Source organism: Rhinolophus hipposideros (genome assembly GCF_964194185.1).
Source record: "Rhinolophus hipposideros genome assembly, chromosome: 6".
Classification (NCBI taxonomy): Eukaryota; Metazoa; Chordata; class Mammalia; order Chiroptera; family Rhinolophidae; genus Rhinolophus; species Rhinolophus hipposideros.
In genome coordinates this window covers 79,203,990-79,229,055 of record NC_138052.1, presented here as the reverse complement: position 1 = coordinate 79,229,055, position 25,066 = coordinate 79,203,990, and the positions used below count along the sequence as shown (strand labels likewise).

At 32.3% G+C, this 25,066-nt stretch overlaps 1 protein-coding gene across 4 annotated transcripts in view; it reads left to right on the top strand.

The window, feature by feature from the left end:
- Positions 1-25,066, top strand: part of ERBB4 (erb-b2 receptor tyrosine kinase 4) — a 1,057,350-nt gene that overhangs the window by 733,066 nt on the left and 299,218 nt on the right. For all 4 annotated transcript variants that reach the window (XM_081052780.1, XM_081052778.1, XM_081052779.1 and 1 more), the window contains exon 6: positions 22,518-22,636. In XM_081052780.1, coding sequence (XP_080908906.1) covers positions 22,518-22,636 — 119 coding nt within the window. The remainder of the gene's footprint in view (positions 1-22,517; positions 22,637-25,066) is intronic.

Sequence of the window (25,066 nt, the reverse complement as noted above, 5' to 3'; positions counted from 1 at the left end):
TGTAAGAAGAGTATATCTTGACCCAGGCTAGGCCTAGATTCTCTCCCTAGAGAATTCAGACTTGGGATCCAGAGATGCTGGTAATACTACCTTAGAAACTCGAAATTGAAGAGAGATTAAACTTAGTAGAGGCTTCCATTTTGAACAATATGTGTTAATGAGAAGCAGAAATAGCCAGTCCTCAATGACACAGAATAATAAATCAGCCATACAGATGCTAAGGACAATCAGAGAGAAAGAGAAAGAGTTGACGGTTTTTGACAGTGTTTATCTCCTGGTTTTTGGCTGTCAGGAGATACAGATGCACTTCTCTTCTTACGCGCCTTAAGAAACACAATGTTCTTCTAACACATTGAAATTAATTTTCTTACTTTCTACCAAGTGGGGATGAGAGGGAACCTTGACTGAAAAATGTCATCAAGCCATAATTCATGTATCAAATCATCAGCCAAGAAGTCATTTGATTCACTTAAATTTTCAGCATAAATGAAGTATACTATAATAACCTAAAATAGTCTTAGTGATCACTGTGCCTACTCCACAGAGTGTATCAAATTTAAATTCAACACATTTACATGTATTTGATATGTGTAAGTCCAAATTATAGAATAGGATTTATTTGCATAGATCTTTATTGTTTATAATATTTCCATTTAAAAATGTATCTTCACAATATTCCTGTAAGTTAAAGAGTTCAGTTATCATTAACCACATTTTATAATTCGGGAACTATAATCTGAGAAAATGATTCAGGGACTTGTTAAATTTACACAGCTGATACCTGGGTGTCCTAAGTGTCCTGAATCTATTGATAGCACCATTTTCGGTATTCCACATTTTATAGTTCAGCCTACTGGGCTGTACTATAATCTCTCTAAGTCTCAGTTATGATATCTATAAAATGGAGATAATAACCTTACTTCAGAAGGTTGCTCTTTTAGAATGGAAATCAGTACAGTAATGGAGCCAAAATGCTTAAATACTGTTGGCATATTCTAAGAACCTAATAAAGAATAGCTAATATTATAATAAACTCAAGGACATACTATTAGAAAACTTAATCCATCTTAAATTTAAGTGAATGGATATAGAAGCCAAACTCTTGTAGGCCAGTTCTACATTGTGAAAGGTCCTGACATGGATGGCTGGAGAATAAAAGAAGCGGAAACCCTGGAGTGAAGCAGATACTTCTGAAGTGGAGGATGGTAGCTCTTGACATTCACTCCTGTTTTCTCTCTCCTTGTTTAAGATACTTGAAAGGGAAATGACTTATCCATATTTAAAGATCTCAGCATCCTGAGGCTAAATATATTTTGAAACTACTTGGAAATGTATGTATTTAAGACTTAAATTTTAGAAATATGTTTTTTTTGTTTGTTTTGTGTTTTTCTTTATTTTTGAGTTTTTTATTTTGTTTTTTGGGGGGTGTTTGTTTGTTTGTTTGTTTTTTTGTTTTTGAGAATTAGAAGACCTCATGAGAGTCCGTGGAGATATTAGACCTCCAGAGATACCATAGAGATGTAGCATACATCATCAAAAACTATTTTTAATGTAAAATTTTCCAGGCTTCCTTTAGATTTCTTGTGGTTCTTTTATTAGTTAAAATAAACTACTTATCCTTAGGCCCACTTGAAACGTGCATATCGTTGAACCCTGACTGATCTTTTTTAAAAATTAGAAAGCATAGATTGTGCAAATTTTAGAAAATATTTTGCTTTTGTGGATTGACTTCACAAAAGTATGTTTTAGGATCTGAATGACATAGTCTTATACTGTTTACAAATGATTTCTTTTTGACAAATAAATTCACTTTAGTGCTGACTTTTCTAGAAGAATTCAACATCATGATTTGCCACATACTATGTTTTATGGGTAATTGTTTTGGGGGACTTTCCATACATTAGGGAAGAAAGGTAAAAGTATTTAAAAACCCCACACCTAAGCTAAGGAAACTGACATTAAGAATACTGTTTCATTCACCACTTCATGTCAATGCTAGGATCTTCCCACCAGTATCTCTTCCTAAAACAGCAAATGTGCCAGGTATTATCCTTAGTGTCACTAAATGGTGACAAATGGGAGTAGAGAGATATGATTCAGGTTCTGGGAGAACAAGCCCATGGTAATGAATGACTTGTAAAGGTGAAATGAAGCAAAGATTGGTGATCAGAGAGGAAACATCTCTGAATAGAGGTATGGGAAAGCAAAAATGCTGGTAACGATGTCAGCTTGAGGGAGCGTCTGCAAGTGGCAAAGGTTTTAAAAGCAAGAAATGAGAAAGAGTTTTTTGTTGGTTTCATTTTGTTTTTAATAGATTTAATGAAATGGAAGGAGAATGTAAATAAATTGACAGCTTACAGTGGACAACAGCTTATTATGCATACCTATAGACACAGTAGTAAAATTTTGTAAATTTTTAGTTAAATTTAGTAACATTCTGTGACTTTTTTTGTGTACTGGTTTAGGTGCTATATTTAGCTTTGATTGCATGTTGAATAATTTACCTGTGTCATTGTTCTTCTATAATGTTCAGATTATAAATTGCAGAATCAACAATTATTTAAAATTTTTTTTCTAAAGTATAAAGTGTTTTTCTAAACAAATTCATAAAGTTGTTTGAAAATCTTAGACAACCTAAATATATATATATATATATATATATATATTCAGATATATATATATATTTAAATAAATTGCGCTAGTAGAAGATAGTCAAGTGTTCCATTCTTACTGTTTTACTCATGATTATGATTTTCTAAAGCAATTTGAATGCATTTGCCTTAAATTCTTTTTGATGTTGCAGCATTATGACTCTATTAACCCAACAGGAACATTTGTCACATAGTCACAATAGGGCAGCGTAGAACTTACGAAGGGACCCTGTGAGCTGCCTCACATGTGAAACAGTGACTCAAACTTGAAAGTACTTTTAAGCTCATTTAAATCGTGGCCGTGTTGCTCCACAACCCAGCTTAAGGAAATTGATTCGGAGGATTAATGTAGTCATGTCAGGGGAGACAAACTTATCTGCTATGTAAAGTCTAAAGCTTATAGAATATTATGTATCAGGCTTAGTAGTAAGAATGACAACTCTAGTTCTAAGAACTGAGTCCTGAGGTCTGACTGAGCTCCAGAGGTTTAGGTGTGAGAGAGACTAAGGTTTAAGAAATAAATAATAGTGATTAAAAGAACAGAATTATCTCTGTCCCTGCAAGATTTATGAAGGGCACTTATCTCATTTAATAAAGATAATTCATGTCCTTCTTTATCTTTGAGCAGTGCAGTATCAGACTAGCTCTCTCCAGCTTCCTATTATTAAACAGGGTGGATATTTCATTTTATAAATTCCTTTCACTCTCTGAGACTTGGTGTCATCTCAGTTAGACATTTCATGTTTTTGGAGGGGGATAATAGATCAAAATATTAAAGTTTGATTCCCCTAATCTTTAAATACATTTTGCGTTAGTTATAAGTGTCTTTAACTGCTGGTTAAGTAACTAAATTTTTTTTCGGATGATTGCCACTCAATATATTCTTCAGTCTTCTAAGTTGCTTTACATATGACATTTCTTGCTTGGAAACTAATTGAAAAATGTAAGTCATTTGACAGTAGGTTTTTAAAAAAAATGTCTTCCAAACTGAAATATCACAGCACAAAATTAATGAGTAAATGCAAGTTTCAACTACTGGAGTGAACAGATATATATTCTGACCATTGAAATGTCTATTAAATTAATTAAAGCTAAAGCTTTATTTTAACCAAAGAAAAACTTCTAGGCAAATTCATGCTCACTTCTACAGTATTCTTCCTATCTATATTATCTCAATATTTTTAAATGAAAAATAGAATAACATTGAAATTAATATAAACACTATATATTTTTTCTGTAGAGGATAATTGTGAGTGGAGGTTATTACAATATTGACAAAGTACAAACTTATCCCAAATAGCATTTTATGTCACTTATTGTTTCTATACAGACATAGAACATGCTAGAAAGAATTAGAAATTATTTAGCATTTTCCTTAGTAATTTATTATATTGATGCACAAAAAAATATTTTCAGTAGTTGCAATATATTAAAACTTTCTGTTTAATAATAAGGAAAAAAAAACAACACAACAAAAAACCTTGGCCTGGATTATGGGTTGTATTCACTTGTAGGGCAAACTTCAGAAATATATATGTGTATATGTATTCTCTCATGTGTTCTAAAATGTATCTGGAACTTCTTTGAATAGACTATTAAAATCTAAGAAAATAACTATGTATTTTGGTTCAAAATTTCAGCAGTAAAATGTAGCAACTCAAAAGTAAATTTTACTATTTTCCATTACATTTACAAATGTTTTCTATAGATTGTAAAAGCAAGATGACACATTTTGAAAGAGTAAAATAATTACATTCTCATACATGCATACACATAAAATTGGTCTAAAGTATAATTGTATTTACAATTTTTGTGGAACAAATGTTGTTTTAAAAAAAGGTGCCTATGGGTGGTAAATATCCAATTAAAGCAGAGAAAAACCAAGGGGAATCGAATGGGGAAAAGAGAAAGCTGAGCCAGCAGGCTCAATCAATCAGGATAAACAGGTACCCTTTGTTAAAAACCTGCATCTTTAATTAAATTCTTGTATTTTGCTAATAACTTTGTATGTCCATAAGCCTTCTTATTGACTTCAGTTATTTCCTGTTTTCCTTTTTTTGAATTTGTAATTTTTGTAGATATTATAAAATTAAGGGAAACACTCCTATAGACTGATTGTGTGTACACATTTCTAAAAGTATACCCTTTGGAAACATTTAAAAAAGTGCCCCGATAATTTACTTATAGAAAAGGAGAGAAAAATCTCCTCTAATATGATGCTCATTTTCCTATCAGTGGATAATATTTGTTGTAATTTGATGACCTTTCTTAAAAATATAAAACAGGATGTTTTCCATTTTCACTACAGTAGATACAGTTATTTGAAATACTCTAGAAAAACGTAGTCGAATGTGACTCAGGAGATATTGCTTAATGCCATGCTAAAGATTCAAGGGGTATAAAGAAAGTATAGGAAGTTGTACCTGTCCTCTGAAATGCTCTAGGTACAAGACAAAGATGAGCGATATTTGAAAAGGTCTAAAAGCGTACAGAGCTGGGGGCATCAGGAGACTACAGCTGTAATCCTAGCTCTAAACGAACTCAATTTCAAGGACCTCAATTTTTTCAAATTTCCTCATCTACACAATAAAAAGATGGTTCCTGTCCATGCGTCCTTGCATGGTTTATTATGTTTGCTTGTATGTACCTGCGTGTGCATGCAGTGATTAGCTGTAGATGACACAGAATAGACATAGACATATAGATACAAATAGTTTGGGCGGATTGTTCTATGTCAGTGTCAGCCTATCGATGATCGGGTTCTTCACTAGGACTGTCTGAGTCATTCACCTGGGCCCATACCACTTGTGGTGAGCCCCCACAGATGTTTTCAGGACCAGAGTCAACATTGTCGCCGGACCAGCTTTTGTGGTTCTAATGATTGCAAAATACACCTCAGCAACAACTATTAGGGAACTTTAATAGTACAAAGTTTATTATTTTCAGGTCCTGGAGGGTACATGGTAGGCCTGATGGCCACATAAAGAGGTCTTGGGGTGTGGGGGAGAGAAAGGGGGGGAGGTGTAGGGGGAGGGGGGGAAAAAGAGGACATGGATCTTTGCTTTTATTGAAGTAGTTGGGTGGGGTGTCTAGAGTTTCACAGATTCATTCTTTATTGGCAAATGTAAAAGATAAAAGTAGGAATTAGTTTGCGGGAATGGAAAAGTGGAGTCACTTAAAAGGTCAGTTACCTAGGTTCTTCAGAGCTTTCTAAAATGGGAACTTCGCAGGAAGGGGTGTCCTGGTTTCTTATCTAGGTGTTTTACTAGTAATATGTCATATAGCTGACAATATGTTTATTGGTGATGGATATCTTTGAAATGAAGGCCTCGGCTATCGAAAGCTTAATGTCAGGCACTTACAATATAGGGATACAAACTGCGGGTTTGGTGCAAAAAGGTAATCTAATCAGTGAGAGCAGGAAGTGAATACAGCACATTTGAAGGATTGTTGAGAGGGCATTGAGAAAAATAGTCAGACCTATCTGGAATTGTTACCATTAGAAGAATTTTGTTATTCTGGTAGTAACTACAATTTATTCTGAATAATTTATATCTTTGTAGCAAAAAAGTTGACTAGTGTTAGAGTAACTATCTTTTAAAAAACTTTATTGGGGTGACATTGCTTAGTAAAATTATATAGATTCCAAGTGTACCATTCTGAAATACATCATCTGTATATCGCATTGTGTGTTCACCATCCAGAGTCTGTTCTCCTTCCATCACCATCTATTTGACCCCCTTTACCCTCTTGACTATAGAAAAAATATTTCAAAAATATCTGCATTTGATGTGAAAGCATCCTCTGATAAATATTCACTGTTAACTATAGGAATGGAAAGAAGTGTTAGGTTTCATTTTTAGAAAAGCAAGTACTTACATACCACGCTCATGGTTAGGGAATTAGGTAAGCCTGGACAAAAACATCCTCCTTAGAGTTCTGCCTCGTGTTATTCTAAAATGCATCATTATTTATTGATTTAATTGGTTACGTTAAAGGAAAAATTAAATGTCATGGGGATGAGGAGGAAAAGAAGTGATGACTGGATACTTGTCAATTTCTCTTACATCAAGCCATATTTTTACCCGTTGTATTAGATTAAATGTGAATTCCCTACATGTTAGAGATAATCCATTTCTCAAACCGATATAAATTGTATACATTATTTGACTTCTTTTCTTTAGCATGGACATTTTCAAAAGAAATAGTCACTATATTAATTTATGGTGAAGTTATAAAAGATGGACCCTAAATAATTTTTACATATTACTATCTCACTGATGATGGTTATTTTGGTTTAATCTAAAGTACTTTTGTCCATGAATTTTGTTATAATGGACCTGATAGAATACCATGACTACAAGAGTACCTTCACGTTTTTTGTTTTTGTTTTTGTTTGTTTTTTTGTATTTGAATATTTCTTGAACTTGAGTAAATCTTACCCAAAGTGATTATTTTCTTTTACAAAAAGGGTATTGTATGTATTTAAGATGGATTTATATTCACTGGTTAGAACTCAGGGGCAAGGGAAAGAGACAGAAAGAAAGACAGACTCTGACACTTATAAGTAGTTATTGATAATTCAAAATAAAGACCACACTATAGTATTTTAACAAAACATAACAGAAGATTTAAATGAATGGAGAATTATTACATTCCAAGATGAGAAGATTTATACTATGACAATGTCAGTTCTTCTAAACTAAGCTATACTTTTAATAATCTTCACTCAATATACATTTTTTTAACTGAACAAAAGTAGTCTAAAATATTAATGGACAATACATTTAAAAAATAGTCAGACATTTGAAAAAAGAACTATGTGGAAATATTTTCCCCACCAAGTATTAAAATGTTATAAAGTAATGATTATTATAACACTGTGGTATTAGTTAAGAATGAAATTATCTCAATGGAATGTAATAGAAAGTCCAGATGGAGGCTAAAGTCTATATAGTAATTTAGTTTTTATAAAGTTAGCATTTTTTAAATTGGCAAAAGGATAATTTTTCAATAAATAGTTTTAGAACAAGTCGTTCACAATATGGAACAAAACAAAGTTAGATTTCTACCATAAAACGAAAAGCCATAAAATGAATTGTACATTAAAGGTTTAAAAAACACGAGATGGACTATAGGACCATCAGAATTTTTTTAAAAAAACAACAAAAAAATTACAGTTTCTTTAGTATTAGATTTTTTTGTAATATTTGGATATCCAAAGTTTTGGCCACATATCAGAGAGATGATAATTTCTTTTAATGATATATTAATAATTTATAAAATCTTTATTTAATACTATAGATATATTATTTTCTATAAATATGTTTCTTGAAGAGAATCCCAAATGTTTTACGTTACCCATGGTTTAATGTACTGCCATGGAGTAGAAATTCAGACTTGCCTACTTACTGTAAATATCCAGTTATGATGGTGGGAATGAAAAGCACAACCTCTGAGAATCGTCAGTCTCAGTGACACAACCCCAGAGGGAATGAATTGTGGCAGGCACTGACATGCAATAAGTTTCCATAGCCTCGGGGATCCTAAAACTTCAGAAAAAGGAAATTTCATCTCTGATGGCCCTAAATTTCTAAATGCATTAGAAGGCCGATTTGCTGCACATATGTACAAGGAATACTAAGATTAGTTTCTATAATTTCCCGTTTTGACTTTTGTCCACACATAATTGAGAGATGCTTTCAAACTACTAGTTGTAACTCTTTAGTCGATTATAAAATTACAATGGTGATGTTATAATCACCATGAGCAACATTAAATTTTATTGAAATATAATAAATTATATAAAATAGACCATATTGGAACAGAAGAGAAAAGGCAACATCAAAATGCTTTGTACATAATTAGGGTCGATATAATTCCTTAAAACTTTTAAACATATATATGAGTGTATGTACTGAGCCATGATAAAATATGTTTGTACTGTAAATGCTGATTTAAATAAAAAGTTTGAGAACATTGCAAAGAAGCATCACTTAACTTTTGGGCAGATATGATTATGATTGTTTTTTTTTTTTAATAATACCAAATGTATGCTCTATGAGAAGAAAGGTAATATTTTGAAAACATTCTTCCTTATATGTGTTAAGCATGTGTTTGTGGTAACTCTTTTAGGTGGTTCTGCTTTAAAATTCTTTGTTATTACTGAGATTACGGACTTGAATGTTGGCCCACTCTGGATCTCAGTTTCCTTCTCTGTAAAAGCAAGTAGAACACAGTCATATATAAATGCTTCTATAAAATGCTAAATATGAAATAACCTGATTTCTACGGCTTTTGGCTAAATTTGAAGAGTATTTGAGTAATATCTTAGTTTTTATTACTCATCTCTCATAATTGTGTTGTTAGTAAAAATGACTCCAGAACAAATTATTTTTCAATAGGTAAAGCAGATATGTGTAGATCATGTTAGTTATTTAATGTTGTATTTATTTTTTTGAAATTTCAGAAGCATTCTCGTTTCCCTCTTTTAAATTAAATTTATTGAGGTAGGATTGCGTAGTAAAATTACATAGGTTTCAACTGTACATTTCTGTAATACAACATCTATATATTGCACTGTGTGTTTACCACCCAGAATCAATTCTCCCATTACCAAATATTTGATCCTTTTTACCCTCTAGTAACCACTAAACTGTTATGTTATCTGTGAATGAGTTTTGTTTGTTTGTCTTATTCGTTTGTTGCTTTCAATTTTGTATCACACATATGAGTGAAATCATATGGTTCTCAAATTTTTCTGTCTGACTTATTTTTGTTAGCATGAAAATTTCAAGATCCATCTATTTCGCCATAAATGGCAGTATGTCATCTTTTCTGATGTATGAGTAGTGTTCCATTGTATATATGTACTACATCTTCTTTATCCAATTATCTATCGAAGGACATTTTGGTTGTTTCCATGTCTAGTCCACCGTGAATAATGCTGCGATGAACGTAGAGGTACATATATCTTTACGGATAAATATTTTCAATGTTGTGTTTAAAATACCTTCTGGAACTATCTTCCTCCCACACCACCCTATTTAGTCTTTAGGTTTAGACATCTATTGTTTGTGGCTCTTAATGTACATATTTATGAAAATATGTAAGTGTCTAGAAACTAATTTAAAACACTACTTTATGATAACTTATTATATGACCTGGGATAAGCTAGTTAAATATTTTTTAATGTTAACTTCTTCATCTCTAACATTGAGATAATTAATGTGCTCTGCAAAGTATATAGGTTATTTCATAGTATAGATTAAAAAAATACATGATACTCAAATGTATAGACCTAAATGTAATGACATATTCCCATCACTGAGCACCTTTCCCCTAACCTATATTTTTCCATTAATTGATTACCGTATGGTAACAAATTTGGTATATACATGTACATGTGTGTTTGTGGGTGTGTGATGTGTATATTTATTCACATAAGCATATGTACATTCTGGGATTATGTTTCATGAAACAGGTACACTCTGTCTATTCTTCCAGCAGTTGTATCTTACTGCACATTATATTTTCAAAATTCTTTCATTTCAGTAGGTACAGACCAATTTCATTCTTTATTTAATGCTGCAGCAGTTTCCCAAGTTACAGAAGCACTATAATTTAACTTAGCCAATCCCTTGTTAGTGGACATTTAGGTTACATTGTATTAGTCTTGGTTACAACCAACAAACATTTTTTATACTTATTTGTCCATATGTGCACATTCTTCTATAAGTCATAATTCTAGAAATAGAAGTGCTTGGTTACATGTAAATTTGCATGCACAAATTTGATAGACAAATTACTCTTCAAAAATATTACATCAATTCAGACCCACACCAGTAGTGTGCCCAATTTTTATGTTTGTAAAAACTAGAAATAGTTTCTTTAAGAATCATACATAGAACCATATTTTCTTATATTAATTCATAGTTCCTGTATAATAACTGAGGTTGATCATCTTTTTACATAATTATTAACCCTTTAGAATATTTTTCTTAAACTTTCTGTTCATTTTCTTAACTCAATTTTTCTGCAGTTTGCTTTTAAGACTTCTTTACATAAAATTGATGTGAATCTTTATATATTATAAATACTGCAAATATTTAAAATGTCTTTAGAGAGTAACAGTGTGGAATCCTAGTGTGCTATACAAATCATTAAAGTAGTTCCAACTTATTGTGTTAGGATCTGCTTCTTCTAAAGAAGATTGGACTGTATGGTGATATCATAGCACTCCATCTTTATATATCTCTCTCTATCTCATATATATTATATATGTATGTATATATTGTATATGTATATATAGTCTCTCTATAATCTCTCTATAATCTCTATATAATCTCTATATAATCTCTATATAGTATATATCACCTACCTTTATATATATATATATATATATATATATATTTATATATATATGTTATCAGTTTACATTATTATGCAAGTAAATGTTAACAATACATAGTATCTTTGAAACACTGTAATGTTTTCTCACAGATTGTTAGCATGCTTACTTGTATATAACTATTCTCAGAATTAATTAGTTCTTTTATATATATATATATAAAATTGTAGTTGGCATTCATTAATGTTTAGCTTCTGGTGTACAATGCCATGATCAGGCATCCACATTATCTCTGAGGTGGTCTCCCAAATAGGACGCATGTCCATCGGAAACCCAACAAAATCTTTACAACATTATTGAATACATTCCCCAAATTAATTTTCAAAAAACCCTGAGGCCATCTTGTGGTTACCAGCTGCTTCCTAATCCCTTCACCTTTCCCCTTATCCCCAACCCCCCCCCCCCCGCCCATCTAACAACTCTCGGTGTTTTCTTTGTGTCCTCAAAACTGTTTCTGATTAGTTCATTCACATATTCTTTTCTTTAGATTCCGCATATAAGTGAGATCATATGGTACTTGTCTTTCTTTTTCTGACTTATTTCACTTAACATAATGTTCTCTAGATCCATCCATGTTGTTGCAAATGACAAGATTTCTGTCTTCTTTATGGCTGCGTAATACTCCATTGTATAAATGTACCACAGCTTCTTTTTTTAAAAATTTTTATTTTGTTTAATTAATTAAATTTATTGCGGTGACAATTGTTAGTAAATTTACATAGATTTCAGGTGTACAATTCTGTATTACATCATCTATAAATCCCATTGTGTGTTCACCACCCAGAGTCAGTTCTCCTTCCATCACCATATATTTGATCCCCCTTACCATCATCTCCCACCCCACACCCCCTTACCCTCTGGTAACCACTAAATTACTGTCTGTGTCTATGAGTTTTTGTTTCTCATTTGTTTGTCTTGTTCTTTTGTTGTTTTTGGTTTGTATACCACATATCAGTGAAATCATAGGGTTCTCTGCTTTTTCTGTCTGACTTATTTCACTTAGCATTATACTCTCAAGATCCATCCATGTTGTCACAAATGCTCCTATATCATCTTTCCTTAATGCCGAATAGTATTCCATTGTGTATATATACCACAACTTCTTTATCCATTCATCTATCGAAGGGCATTTTGGTTGTTTCCATGTCTTGGCCACCGTAAACAAAGCTGCAATGAACATTGGAGTACACATACCACAGCTTCTTAATCCAGTCATCTACCTATGGGCATTTCAGTTGTTTCCATATCTTGGCTATTGCGTAAAGTGCTGCAATAAACATAGGAGTGCATACTGATTTTACATTAGTTCTTTTGAAGGGCCAGGTACTGTGCTAGGATTTAAAGATAAGAAGTTAATGCAAATGGGTTTGTGACTGCAAGATATTATATTCATGATATTGTTACAGAAGTACCAAATTATAATACAGTGGGGTAGGCTATAATAAAAGTCTGTGTGACATGCGATCCCAAAGAAGGACGTGGGACATGGCTGCAGAATTAAAGATTCGAGGTGAGAGCTTTGATGAAGGGTTAACCAAGGAGATTTTTACTGACTGGATTCTTGAAGAATGTATAGACATCAGGCAGGTAGATAAAAAGCCTGGAACATGCCATATAAAGAACCAGGATGAAAAGGAGTCAATCTGAGAGATAGACAATACACTTTATAACAAGGCTTTCTGGCAAACTGGTTTCTGGCTATGACAAAACAGAGAGCAGAAATTCAAGATAAATTTAAAGCTTTAAGGTTCAGCAATTGAATCAATGATGGGTATAGTCACCGAGAAAGACAATATAGGAGAATATTGTTGTAGATGGATCCAGGGTGGAAATGATGAGTTCAATTATGTCCCTTATCAGTCTTATATACCCCATATTCATCCAAGTAGAATTGATCGTAAAATAATCAGTTAACAATTAAAAACTCAGGTGTGAAATTTAGAGCTATCCTGAAGAAGGGCTGAAGATAGAGATTTGAGATATATGAATTTTATTTTTGTTTGTGTGTGGTAGAAATGACTCTTGCAAAATGCTTGACTCTCTGAAGATAATAAAAAGCATGAGGTAAACAGAGAATTTGTTTTTAGTTTTTTTTTTTTTTTTTATTACGAGAGTCTTGAGTATTGGCTGTGAAGAAATGTCCAGTAAAGAAAGAGGCTAACTGTAGAAGAGAAATATAATAGTTTACAGTGCAAAAACTTGAACTTCAGCATTAGAATACTGGGCTACCTAGAGCTCAGGAATAACCTAACACAGAATAAAAGGACATCTCTTCATCTAAGACATAAACAAAGTGAATGAGTTTGAATTTTGATTAAAAAACATTTTGACAATGGAAAGGTACACAATAATTAAGCTGAGGGATAACTAGCTTTCAGTAGTGCTATTAAATGTAGTGTTTCTCCTTGCATTTTAGCATCATTTGCCATTTTAATTCCCGAACTACTTATGAGATTTGGCTCTGCTGTGATGTTAACAAACAAAAAATTGCCTGGAATACCCTGAAGAAGTCTTCATATCCATTAGAGATGTCTAGACATTATTTTGGATTTGTCTATAGGAAAGCCAGCATATTTTATTTTCAGTTTCCTCATCAATAAAATGAGAAATTTAGACTAGATAGTATTCATTGGTTCAACAAATATTTATTCATTGCTTAACTGATGTGAAGCTCTGTATTTTCCATGTTATTTTCATCACAAAATTTTGCAACTTTGATTTTAATTTTCTGTCAACATGAGGAGGAATTTCACTGAGACATATACTGAGTAGGAGAAATTATCTTTATTCCCATCTATTAATATTTTGGATAGGGAGCTGGAATAAGTAAAAGAGATAAGATCTTTTGTTTTCTTTTACTTTTGCTATCAAGTCTGGACACAGAAATGTGTGGTCTAGTATAATGTAAGGTGATTTGGAAAAGTTGAATGTTAACTTTTCCTCATTTCTTGGTTTGTGTCATGTCTATGATATGATGATTCCATTTTTTAAATTACTTCATCTCCAGTATGTTATTTATTTGTGTACTATTATATATAGTTTCCAATTTTAGTATATGTATATATATATATATATATGTATATACATATGTATATATACTTAAAACATTTTTTATGGTTTACTCATGTGGATTTATATAGTTCCTTTATTACTTTATTATCTTGAATACACACACACACACACACACACACACACACACCTGTGTAAGAAATATGCAAAAAAAACCCTCACACCCACTTTCAAGAATATTTTTATAGTTAATTTAAGAGGGCAATGTTGTTATTATTATTATTATTATTATTATTGTTAATTATATTTTAATCTTGACTCACAAACATTGATGATGTTATAGCCTACTTATAAGGGAGAATTTCCGTGGTGGCTAAGAGAGTAGTTTAAAATCAGTTTTAGGGTCTCAATGAATCATTGATGAGTCTTTAAAAAATAGGTTAAATATTTCGCCAGGAGATCACAGTGCTGGGACCCTGGGTGTTTCCTAATAGCATGACAACGAAGACTCGCTCCCCCTTTCCAATCAAAGAGAATAGTTTTGGAAGGGTGTAGTGGGACAAAAAAAGCAATTTTCATTTGTATTGTGAAATGTGAAAATAAAATTGTCAACTCTTTAAAAAAAAAAATAGGTTAAATAAAATTTTGTTAAAGAAACGAAGAAAACATCTGGTAGTGAAGAATAGTTTAGACAAGATTGCTTTCCCATGTGACACAACTAACGATATCATGTCATAGCCTATAGATCACCAGGGATTTAACTGGGACAGGGTCAAAGCTGATTACTAGCTGCCAAAATCCGGGCATACTTCTATTAACTGACTCTGAATATCAATTTCAATAAGAGATTTGTCAGTATCTTCCATGTTTTTCAGTTGAACTATCGTAGTTATGGCCCTTAGGGCTAAACCATTATGTTACCTGTGGTAGTGTATACCTCACGGTATAGACTTAGCCAATTTCTTTGTAGTAGCTATCACCAGACTAATTAGAAATTGAGAATAGAAAATATCACTTACATTTTCTCTTGTGATGTGAAAATGGATGTCATGGTGGTAGTTTGGAAGGCCCAAATACTTTTTCATAATTCTACTTTGCTAAGTCCAATTCTTAAAAAAAAAAAAAAAAAAAAAAAAAAGTCAACATCTTCTCTGATGGCTCTTTCATTACCACATGCCGCCTGTTGCTGGTTAAAATAATTGATATATTTTTAAAGTACAAAATCCCTTCCTTGTCCAAATTAGGATATAGTCTTATATATCCTGAGACCTCTCTCTGGGTAGCTACAATTACTGGTTTAATTAGTTTTTATACCAGCATGAGATAGGAAGCAGCAGTGCAATTCAAGACCCATTTCCATTTCTGGTTTCCCATCAATATAAATGTTTTACCCTTCCTGGACTATTCTCTCATTAGGAAGAAAGAGAGAGTCTAAGAACAGAGATTTTTTAATGTGGGTTTATAAAGGCTGCTTCTGAAAACCTTGGGGCTCCCAACTAAAAAAAAAAAAATAACTGAATTTTCTGGCCTCTTCCCCAGATTTACTGAATCAGAATGCAGTAGGAGGACCATACATCTTTATTTTACATCATCCCATATGATTCTTAGAGTCTAACTGGCACTGGACACACAGACGTGTCCAATTATTCTCCTTTGGATACATAAATAGTGGTTTAGAGTTTGGCATTAGTTTTATTTAACCTGATTTTCTACACATTTCAACCTGCTTTAGAAGTAATATGTATTCTTGGATGAACTATGAGCATTGTTTCATTTATAATATATTCTCATGACAGTAGCTTTCCAAAAGCATGCTGCTCCACTAAAAATGTTTATTATTTTACTCATAATTTCATCATTCATAAAAACAAGTATTGGATCATAGAACTAAAAGGTCTCTCTAGAGTGCACTTCATCAAGCCCCCATCTATAATTAAGTACATATAAAAGCCTCCAGAAGAGGTTTCCTTCTAATACTGACAAATGAAAAATAAAGAAGCCTACTCGGTAGCTCAGTCGTGTTTTCATCACTCTAATAGTTAATACATTCTTCCTCACATCTAACCCAAATCACCTCTGCTTTAACCCAAGCATTACATATATATGGAGCTTGAGAAAATAGAAGATATCGGACGGAAATACCCGAGAAGAAAAGTGGCAGTATGTAAAAACATGAGAAGAAGACACCTATAAAGACTTTGCCTAAACTTATCCTTATTTATTTCTTATAGGGCAGAGATCTTTCCGTCTTGTCACTGTGATGTTAGTGCTCTGTTTTGCCTCTTTTACGAATGTCCTTTATTGTCTCTGTAACTCATAGAAAGCAACAGAAAATATTTGATTAGTAAATTGCGAAAGTTCTCTAAATGAAATAAATTTGTTCTAAAGGAGAAACTTTAAGTGTGATTATTGTTATATTTTAAAAAGTAATTAAGCCATTGTTTTAATTATTAAGATACTGATATCATAAATCTACTTTCAGATACTTTAATTTTTTGAGATATAGATATTCTCTCAACAATATCCCCCTTACTGTGGAATGTTTGGTTTCTGAAATTTTGCCGATCTGATTCTCATAGATATTTTGCCTGAATCACCACTTCCAATTTCAAGTTTACTGACCCTAATATAATAAGCATTTTCACTTCCCATGTTAACCTTTCATGTTAAACTACAGTTAGTGATGTACCACCAATGAATAAGATAGCTAGAATTTGACCCAAATATTTTAATGCACCCAACGAAGAAATTTAGAAAGGATATTAAATACAGGAGAAAAATGCTAATGAAAAAATTTTCAAGCCACGATAGAAATTAATATAACTAAATTAATTATAAGATAATGCCCCCTTGGTGGCAATGTGAGTTATGCCATTGATTTTAGCATTTTTTTTTGTTTTGTATTTCCAGCATATTAAAATATGAATATAGTTTGATGTGTTTAATTCATAGTAAGTAAGAAATGCTTATTAATCAATGCATGCCATTAAATAGATTGTACACAGGGAATGTTTTCTTTCTAAAAAAAATCTCACATGATGCAAAGAAATGTTTCTTAATTATGTCACATCACATTTTAGAGATTAAGTTTACAGTGTTGTCCTTTTTGCTTACTTATATTGCTATCTATTGAACAAACACTTCCAAGTATGTTTCTTGCTTACTAAACTTTCAATTGCAAAAATGTCATGTGAAAACTGTGATGGCGAAAAGTGCTACATTTGTATTAAATGTATCTTATTTTTCCTTTTTATTTTTATTATAAAATAATTTTTATTTTTCAATTATAGTTGACATATAATACTACATTAGTTTCAGTATACAACATAGTTCTTAGACATTAGTGTTGAATGTATATGACTTTTTATTTTTTAAATCAATTATAGACTGTTTGTGAAACAAATCCTGTAATTCTCTTTTAGTAGCTTAAATCAAAATTTTTAGAAGTAATGACTTAAAAGGATGTTTCTTTGCATGTTCCTTAAGTGGAATGGCATAACTACGATCTAAGTGTCCTGAAAAGTAGGAGATATGAAACCACTATATGAAAGAAATTGCTATTTTGGAAAATTTAGAGTTTACTCAATACCTATGTTTGAATAATTTAAAATGCATGTTTTACAAATTTTACAGTATAATTATTATCTAACATAATATTGTATTGTTAGATTATATTTGTAACATATTACTTTCATATTTAAATACCATACTCAATGAAATAAATTATCTTAATATGAACATTTAATAAATAATTTTAAAATAAATTAATGGTTAATTATATTTTTTTCTTATTTTGTATGAAACACCAAAGTATGTAAATAAAGAGAAACAAATATTTTACATTTACCTTAAATCAACATAGACTTAAAAATAGAAATTAGTACTTCAATATATGTGTCTTGGATTAAAATATCATGGGACTTACAGGATATGATTGCTGACTCATTTCATTATATTTTCCAACAGCAATTTCTATCAACTAATAGAAAATTAACAGACTACTCTGTGTTAACACTTATTTCAAATCTAGTAATTTGTTTACTTAACATAAATCTGCTATTACAGTTAGCAACTTTTGGTAAATCAAAAGAACCTTGTTGAATATTAAAGATAGGAATTGTATTTGAATCTGTTCTTCACAAAAGTATTAGAAGTGTTTTCTTTATATGTTATGAATTTCTAATTAGGACAGCTAAATAAATATATCACTTAGTTAAAATTTAAAAACATTAAGCACATTTATAAATATGAAGAGTTAATGAGCGGATATAATTTATTTGGGTGTATTTCATATATAATGCATATACTACTGATATATTTATATGTATATATATATATATATATATATATATATGCATATATATGATGTATATGTGTAATGTGAAATATAAATAAAAAATTACATTGATGCCAGGTACAGTTCTATGCATTGAAATGCACCAACAAACAAAATAAATGTAATAAATGAGTTAGTTATAAAATATGTTAGATGGTGATTGATGCTATAGCAAAGATACAGGAAGGAAGGAAAGCAAGGAAGGAGGGAGGGAGGGAGGGAGGGAAGGAGGAAAGGAGGGAGGGAGGGAAGGAGGGAGGGGGAAGGTGAGGAAGGTCCAACGGTTCATTAAGAATCACTGGTTCAGAAAGGATTCAGTATCAAATAGGGGTAGACTTCATTGAGAAGGTGAGATTTGAGCAAAGATTTAAGGAAGGTAAAGGCACAGGCCAAGTTGATGTATATTGTAGAATTTTATTCTGGAATACTTATAGAAGAAATTATTTATTTCAAAATTTGATGTCATCCAATCTGCAAATACAAAATATGCCTTCACAAATCCAGACCTAAAAATTTGTTTTTCTCAAAACCTCTATAAGCTTTCGCTAAGATATATCGTATGATTTGATTTTTATAAATTATAAACATGACAGAAGGTGAGTCCAAGTGGTCTTTTAGTTTAAACACTACTTGATGTTTTTGTTAATTGTTCTACATAGGGAGGAATGTAATCATGTCTAATGAAAGTATATAGTTCATATTTAGACATTATGAGTCATTTTATGAATATCATTATGTTCAGCTGGAAAGAATCCAAGAGGAATTAAGAAATAACCACTGGCACAATTTAAGGAGTATTTAAATCTAATAATATATATTAACAATAATTCTAATTCTTGATATTTTAATAATTCTTGGTATTATAAATATCAGAATTTCTTGATATTTTAATATTTGTCTATTTATATTTCTTAGTGCCCTACCTCTTTAACTCTGTACATGCTATCTTCTTTGATAAGGGCATTAAGCGTTAAGTAACATATACTTCCAATGAATTGGTTACATAGGACTTATTCATTTACTTTGAGGGAATAATTATTTGTCATGTATTAAGTGCCAAACACTGTGCTGGTTGCCAAGGATACAACTTGAATAAGACAATACACTTCAATACACTAATAGTTTAGTAGAGGCGCAAACATGGAAATAAATACAACGTACTACGATAAGTACAATGATAATATCTAACAGTTGTGCAGCACTATTAATAAAGAATACGTTATGCACTTTGTAACTGCATCTCCATTTAACTGCAGTCCCATTAAATACGAACTAATACTAACTCCATCGTAAAAATGGTGAAGTGAAATACAGAGTGGTTAAATCACTTGCCTTATCCCAAAGGTAGATTTTGAACTTGAGCCTAGGCTTTTAGACCTCATCCACTGCTGTATTGACTTTAGTTGCTTGCTTAGAAACAAGAGTGACAAACTAACTCAGCCTGGAGATGAGTCTGGAAAGGTTTCAAGTAAAAGTGGCACTTTAGCTGAATATTTTGGATGAGTATTTGCTTGGCAGAGAAGACAGGAAGGGGGTTTAGCATGAAGGGATGTGTTGTGAAAAGGCAATGAACTCAGAAACTTCAGATATGGATGGACCTAGAGAACATAATGCTAACTGAAGTCAGTCAGTCAGAGAAACACAAATACCACATAATATTACTTATATGTGGAATCTAAAGAACTGAATAAATGAGCAAAGTAAACAGAAACAGTCTCAGAGATATAGAGGAAAAACTGATGGTTGCTAGATGGGAGGAGGGTGCAGATGAGGGAGAAAGGGTGGGGGATTAGATGGCATAAATTGGTAACTACAATATTGCCACTGGGATATGAAAGACAGTTTGGGGAATATAATCAATAATGTAAAGATTTTGTAGGGTGTCATATGGGCATATGTCTTATTAAGGAGACCACTTCATGGACTGTATAGAGGCTTGACCATACACTGTACACCTGAAGCTGAAGCTGAATAATATTTCATGTCAACTATAACTTTATATATGTGTGTGTATATATATATATACACACACACACACATATAGTCATGGAATATGGAGTATAGCATAGGGAATAGAGTCAATGGAATTGTATTAGAAATATATGATGTCAGAGGAGTAATCGATTGAGGGAGAGGGGTTATCACTTTGTGAAGAATGAAATGTCTAACTATTGCATTGTTTTGTACACTTGAAACTAAAAAAACAAAAAAACAAAAAAGGCAATAAGAACCACAGTCGCATATAAACCGTGCCAGGAAACAGGAATTGCAAGTAGTGTTTCTGTGTGTCTGGATGTGAGAAGGACAGTGAGAATAGTGAAAGGTGTCAGTAAAGAGAGAGACAGTGGTCAATAGATGAAGGACATGTATCTCTCGCTATGGGTTTACCCCTTTAGTATAGTTATGGGAAGGAAGTTTTATACTGTGAAACGACACAGATGTATAGGCAGTGACTTATATTTTCCAGCCATTGCTATTAGAGTAGTGTGGAGGATTAGTTAGGATCTGAGAACCTTTTAGAAGGTCATGTGATAATTTAGAAGTAAGTTTCTGAACAAAGTTGAAGTAAAGAGGCGGCACAGTAATTAAGAATATTTATTGCTAGTACTTGGTAATTTTATTCGGTATGAGAAGTGATGGTGAAAGGAAAAAAAAAAACATACCCCGAAATTATACCCCCAAATTAATGGTGCTGCTATTAACTGAGATGTGGGAACAAAGAAGAGAGAGCTATTTGGTGGTGGAGTTGGGAAAGTGAGTTACATTCCATTTTCTTCATCTTAGGATATCTAAATGCTGCAATTCAATAGAGAATCCAGACCTAGATCTGGAAGTAATCTACCTATAGGTAATAAGAAAAATAGGGGATGAATTATTTCATTCAGGCATGAGCTCAGAGCCCAGAGAACATTGTCAAGACTGACTAAGACCAACCAAAACCAACTCTGGGGAAGACCAATGTTTAAGGAGCACAGTCTTGCTATGGTAGCAGTGAAGGCAGCTTTTAAGAACCTAGTCCAAGAGGTGAGGAGAAACCAGTCTGCTGTTTAATACCATAAATACCAAAGTGAAGAAGTGACGAGCTACAACTGTCTTATGAAATACATTTCTTTAAAAACTTTTAAAATATCTTTTTTAATGAATGAGATATGCAGCATTGTGTCCTTCAATGCTCTAATTTTGATGCCCAGCCTACAGTGTTGATTTTACTGGAAAATTCCGTGATATGATTCTGTCAACTTGGACTGAAGGATGTTATAATCCGATTAGACTTTGGGTAGTGAACACTCAGTGCAATAAATAGATGATGTGTTATAGAACTGTACACTTGAAACCTATATGATTTTACTAACCAATGTCACTCCAGTAAATTTAATTAAAAAAAAAAAAAAAAACAGTGGAAATATTTGCTGTGTTTACTATGAATGTGTCCCCTTCTTCCCTCCCTCTCACCTCTCCTTCTTTCCTACCTTCCTCCCTTCCCTCCTTCCTTTGAAGATGTTTCTCTGTTCCTTACAATGCCCCTCTTTTTGAGGGACATTTGGTAAAAATGTCCAAATCTTGGTAAAAATTTCATTTAAATCTCAGGAATAGAAAGACACTCATCTGTATCTGTCAATCAAGCTATCTATCTGATATGAATCATGTAAGATCATGTGAATCATGTAAATGTTTAGGTTTCCCTTTTTGCATTGACTACTGAAAACCTTGTATTTATTTCTGGAGACTCTGGCATAGGACCTTACTGTGCACATCGTGAAATGACTTGACTGCTAACTCCATTTTTCACAACCTGCCAAATGATTCACTCAGTTACTTCAAATTTGATTATTTCCTGCTAATCTGTATGATTTTTGAAAAGCACTATAAACATTTGCAGGAACACAAAAGACTCTAAAAACTAATTTATGTGTTAATTTTGAAAGTTTCTGTGCAGTCATTTTGATTTGTTACAGACTTCGTTCAATAAATGTTTGCTGTATTGAGTCAATGGTGGGTAGAGTAGTAAATTGTCATTCTCGCGTTCAGCTTTTCTCAGCTACTCCAAATCACCATAGAAGTTTCTCTTGGTAGCTGACTTTGATCGAGGCCCTGTCTCTGTCTTCTGCAGTGACAAGGACAGTGTGTGCAGAACAATGTGATGGCAGGTGCTACGGACCCTATGTCAGTGACTGCTGTCATCGAGAGTGTGCTGGAGGCTGCTCGGGACCCAAGGACACCGACTGCTTTGTAAGCCTGGGAGCCCTCCCTGTTATCCCCTTGCTTTCTCTGCTCTCCTGTTTTGACTCTGGCACACTGAATCTTTTACCTCTTATTTTAAAAAATCGAATTAACCATTTTAAGATTAAGAAATATTCTCTGCCTTCTTAGAAGTCATTCATTCGCTGGGTGGCTGTTGATTAACTGGGATTGTTCTGTTCTACTAAATGAATTATGTCTTTCTGTTATAATTTATATGACCAGTGAGATTTATTAGAGAATGTAAAGGAGAACATACTGAGATGTCTTTTTAAAAGTTAATAACAGCTTTCCAAAATTTACGGTGATTACCTGTTTATGTCGTTGTGTCATTGAGTGTTCTGAGGTGGCATTTGCATGTTATTCCTTAAATATGAATTTCAGGATAATAGCAGATCAATGTTAAATTTCACTACTTTTTTAGTTAACGTTGTTTACAAATTAATATTATTCAAAATTTTAAGATTCACAAATTCACACTTGAAGCAATTTATACACTATCCTGTGTGATTTTTATTTTAGAAGAAGACACTTTTACTTCCTTAAAATTCACATTTATCACTTGTTGGGGACACTTTAAATTTAATTTTTATACCCCTGATACAGTTCTTTTTGTTCCTTTTAATAAGTACAACTAATTCTGTGAGCTATAGTTAATGCAATTTCATATATGAAACATTATCAGTTTCATTTTAAGTTAAAAAAAATCATCAAATAAGAAGTTGTTTGTGTTGCTGAAAATGAACACAGGGACTTGTTTTCTTGTATCCCCTTCTCATATATTCAGAGAATATACATATATATTTAGAATTGAGTTTTGTTTTGTTTTTTCCAAATTGGCACTTAATTCTGGAAATAAGCAAAATATAAATTATAATGCTTAGGTTATAGATAGTTATTTGTGTTTTTCTTAATGTCACAAGAAATTTGTCTATCCTAATATTATAGTGAACAAATTATGTATTGCAGAATTAAGTAGTCAGGAAGTCAAAAGAAAATTAAAATGTTAAAAATGTAAAGAAGCTGCTTGGCAAGCCTTGGACTGAGACCCTTTCCTTTTCCTATCACCAGAGAGGGAGGGGATGGAAGCTTGAATTGGAGAATGCTGAAAGGTGTGGGGTTAACAATTCCAACACAATAACAACAAACACCAAGAATTGTCACAACTTTCATTTAGACCTTTCACACCCCATTTTTTTCATAGTTCTATTATTACGATAAGCAGAGTGCCAAATGAGCTTCTGAATTCTAATTTCATTAATTTTCTGGAATGGTCCCATAATTCCACTTTGGCATTCAGTACAGGATGTTCAGGAATGCCCGACCATGGCCTTGGTGTAAGTTACGTTGTTTTGTATGCTGTCTGGAAGGTAAATTTGTTTGACTCCTCTGACTTATGTTCCTTTGTTGCCAAGCAATCTGTGCACAGCACTGCATAAAGTATGTTAGTAAAGCAATTATGAGGACACATGAAGTTTTATAGCCATAAATTAAAACTTACTGAGTGTTTTAGATTGGTTTTTAATAGATTCTTCCTGGAAAGTCTCATCTTAGTGAATAATGTTTCATCAGTGATTCTCGTTCTGATTATGCCTCTAGAAGACCATCATCAGGGAATTCTCATGTTGGTAATAAAGGGCTTGCTAAAGCAACAATTGATAAAGAAAACGTTTGGAGGAAATAGATTAAATTAGTGCTTATTAATAACCATACGTACCGTTTATGACGAAATGTAAAATACAGCTTGAGTTCACATTAGCTTGCCTTCCAAGGCCTAAATTATTGCTATGAAGGTTTACTATTTTTAATTAGGAGAATTAGTTCATGCACTCCCTTGTTAATCATGTTTTTAAATGTATTTATGCTTATGTTCTCTTTATGTCAAATATCTAACTCAAAATAAAATTGTTTTTAATTCTTCTCAAATGTGTTTCAACATTTTAACAAATTGAGGTTTCAATACAAACATATAAGTCAGTAGAAACAAATTGTTTTATTTGAACTTGGCTCTTACTAAATTGTGTGGTATTCTGAGAAAGACCATACAGGAAATGCCATCATATTATCTAACTATGGGCTAAGTATAGCTACTTCTTTACACTTTGCCATTACACACCCTACAGTTTTCTTGACTAGTGACCTGCCACAGCCTTTTCTTTAAGTCCAGTTTAAATGTCTATTAAAATATTTTTTCACTATGCAATGGCGATGAATGTCACTTAAGACACTGAACTTTCCAAACATCGGCTTTAAGGAAAGTCTACCCTGTAGAATGGGGAATTTAGTTATTAGTGCCAGACTCTAAGACTCAACATAAACTCTTTGAGCTTAAATTATCATTTCACAATTAGATAAATGTAATAATTTAAATTGGTTCTTAATTTAGAAATGAATGGATATATATTAAACAATTTGAACAGC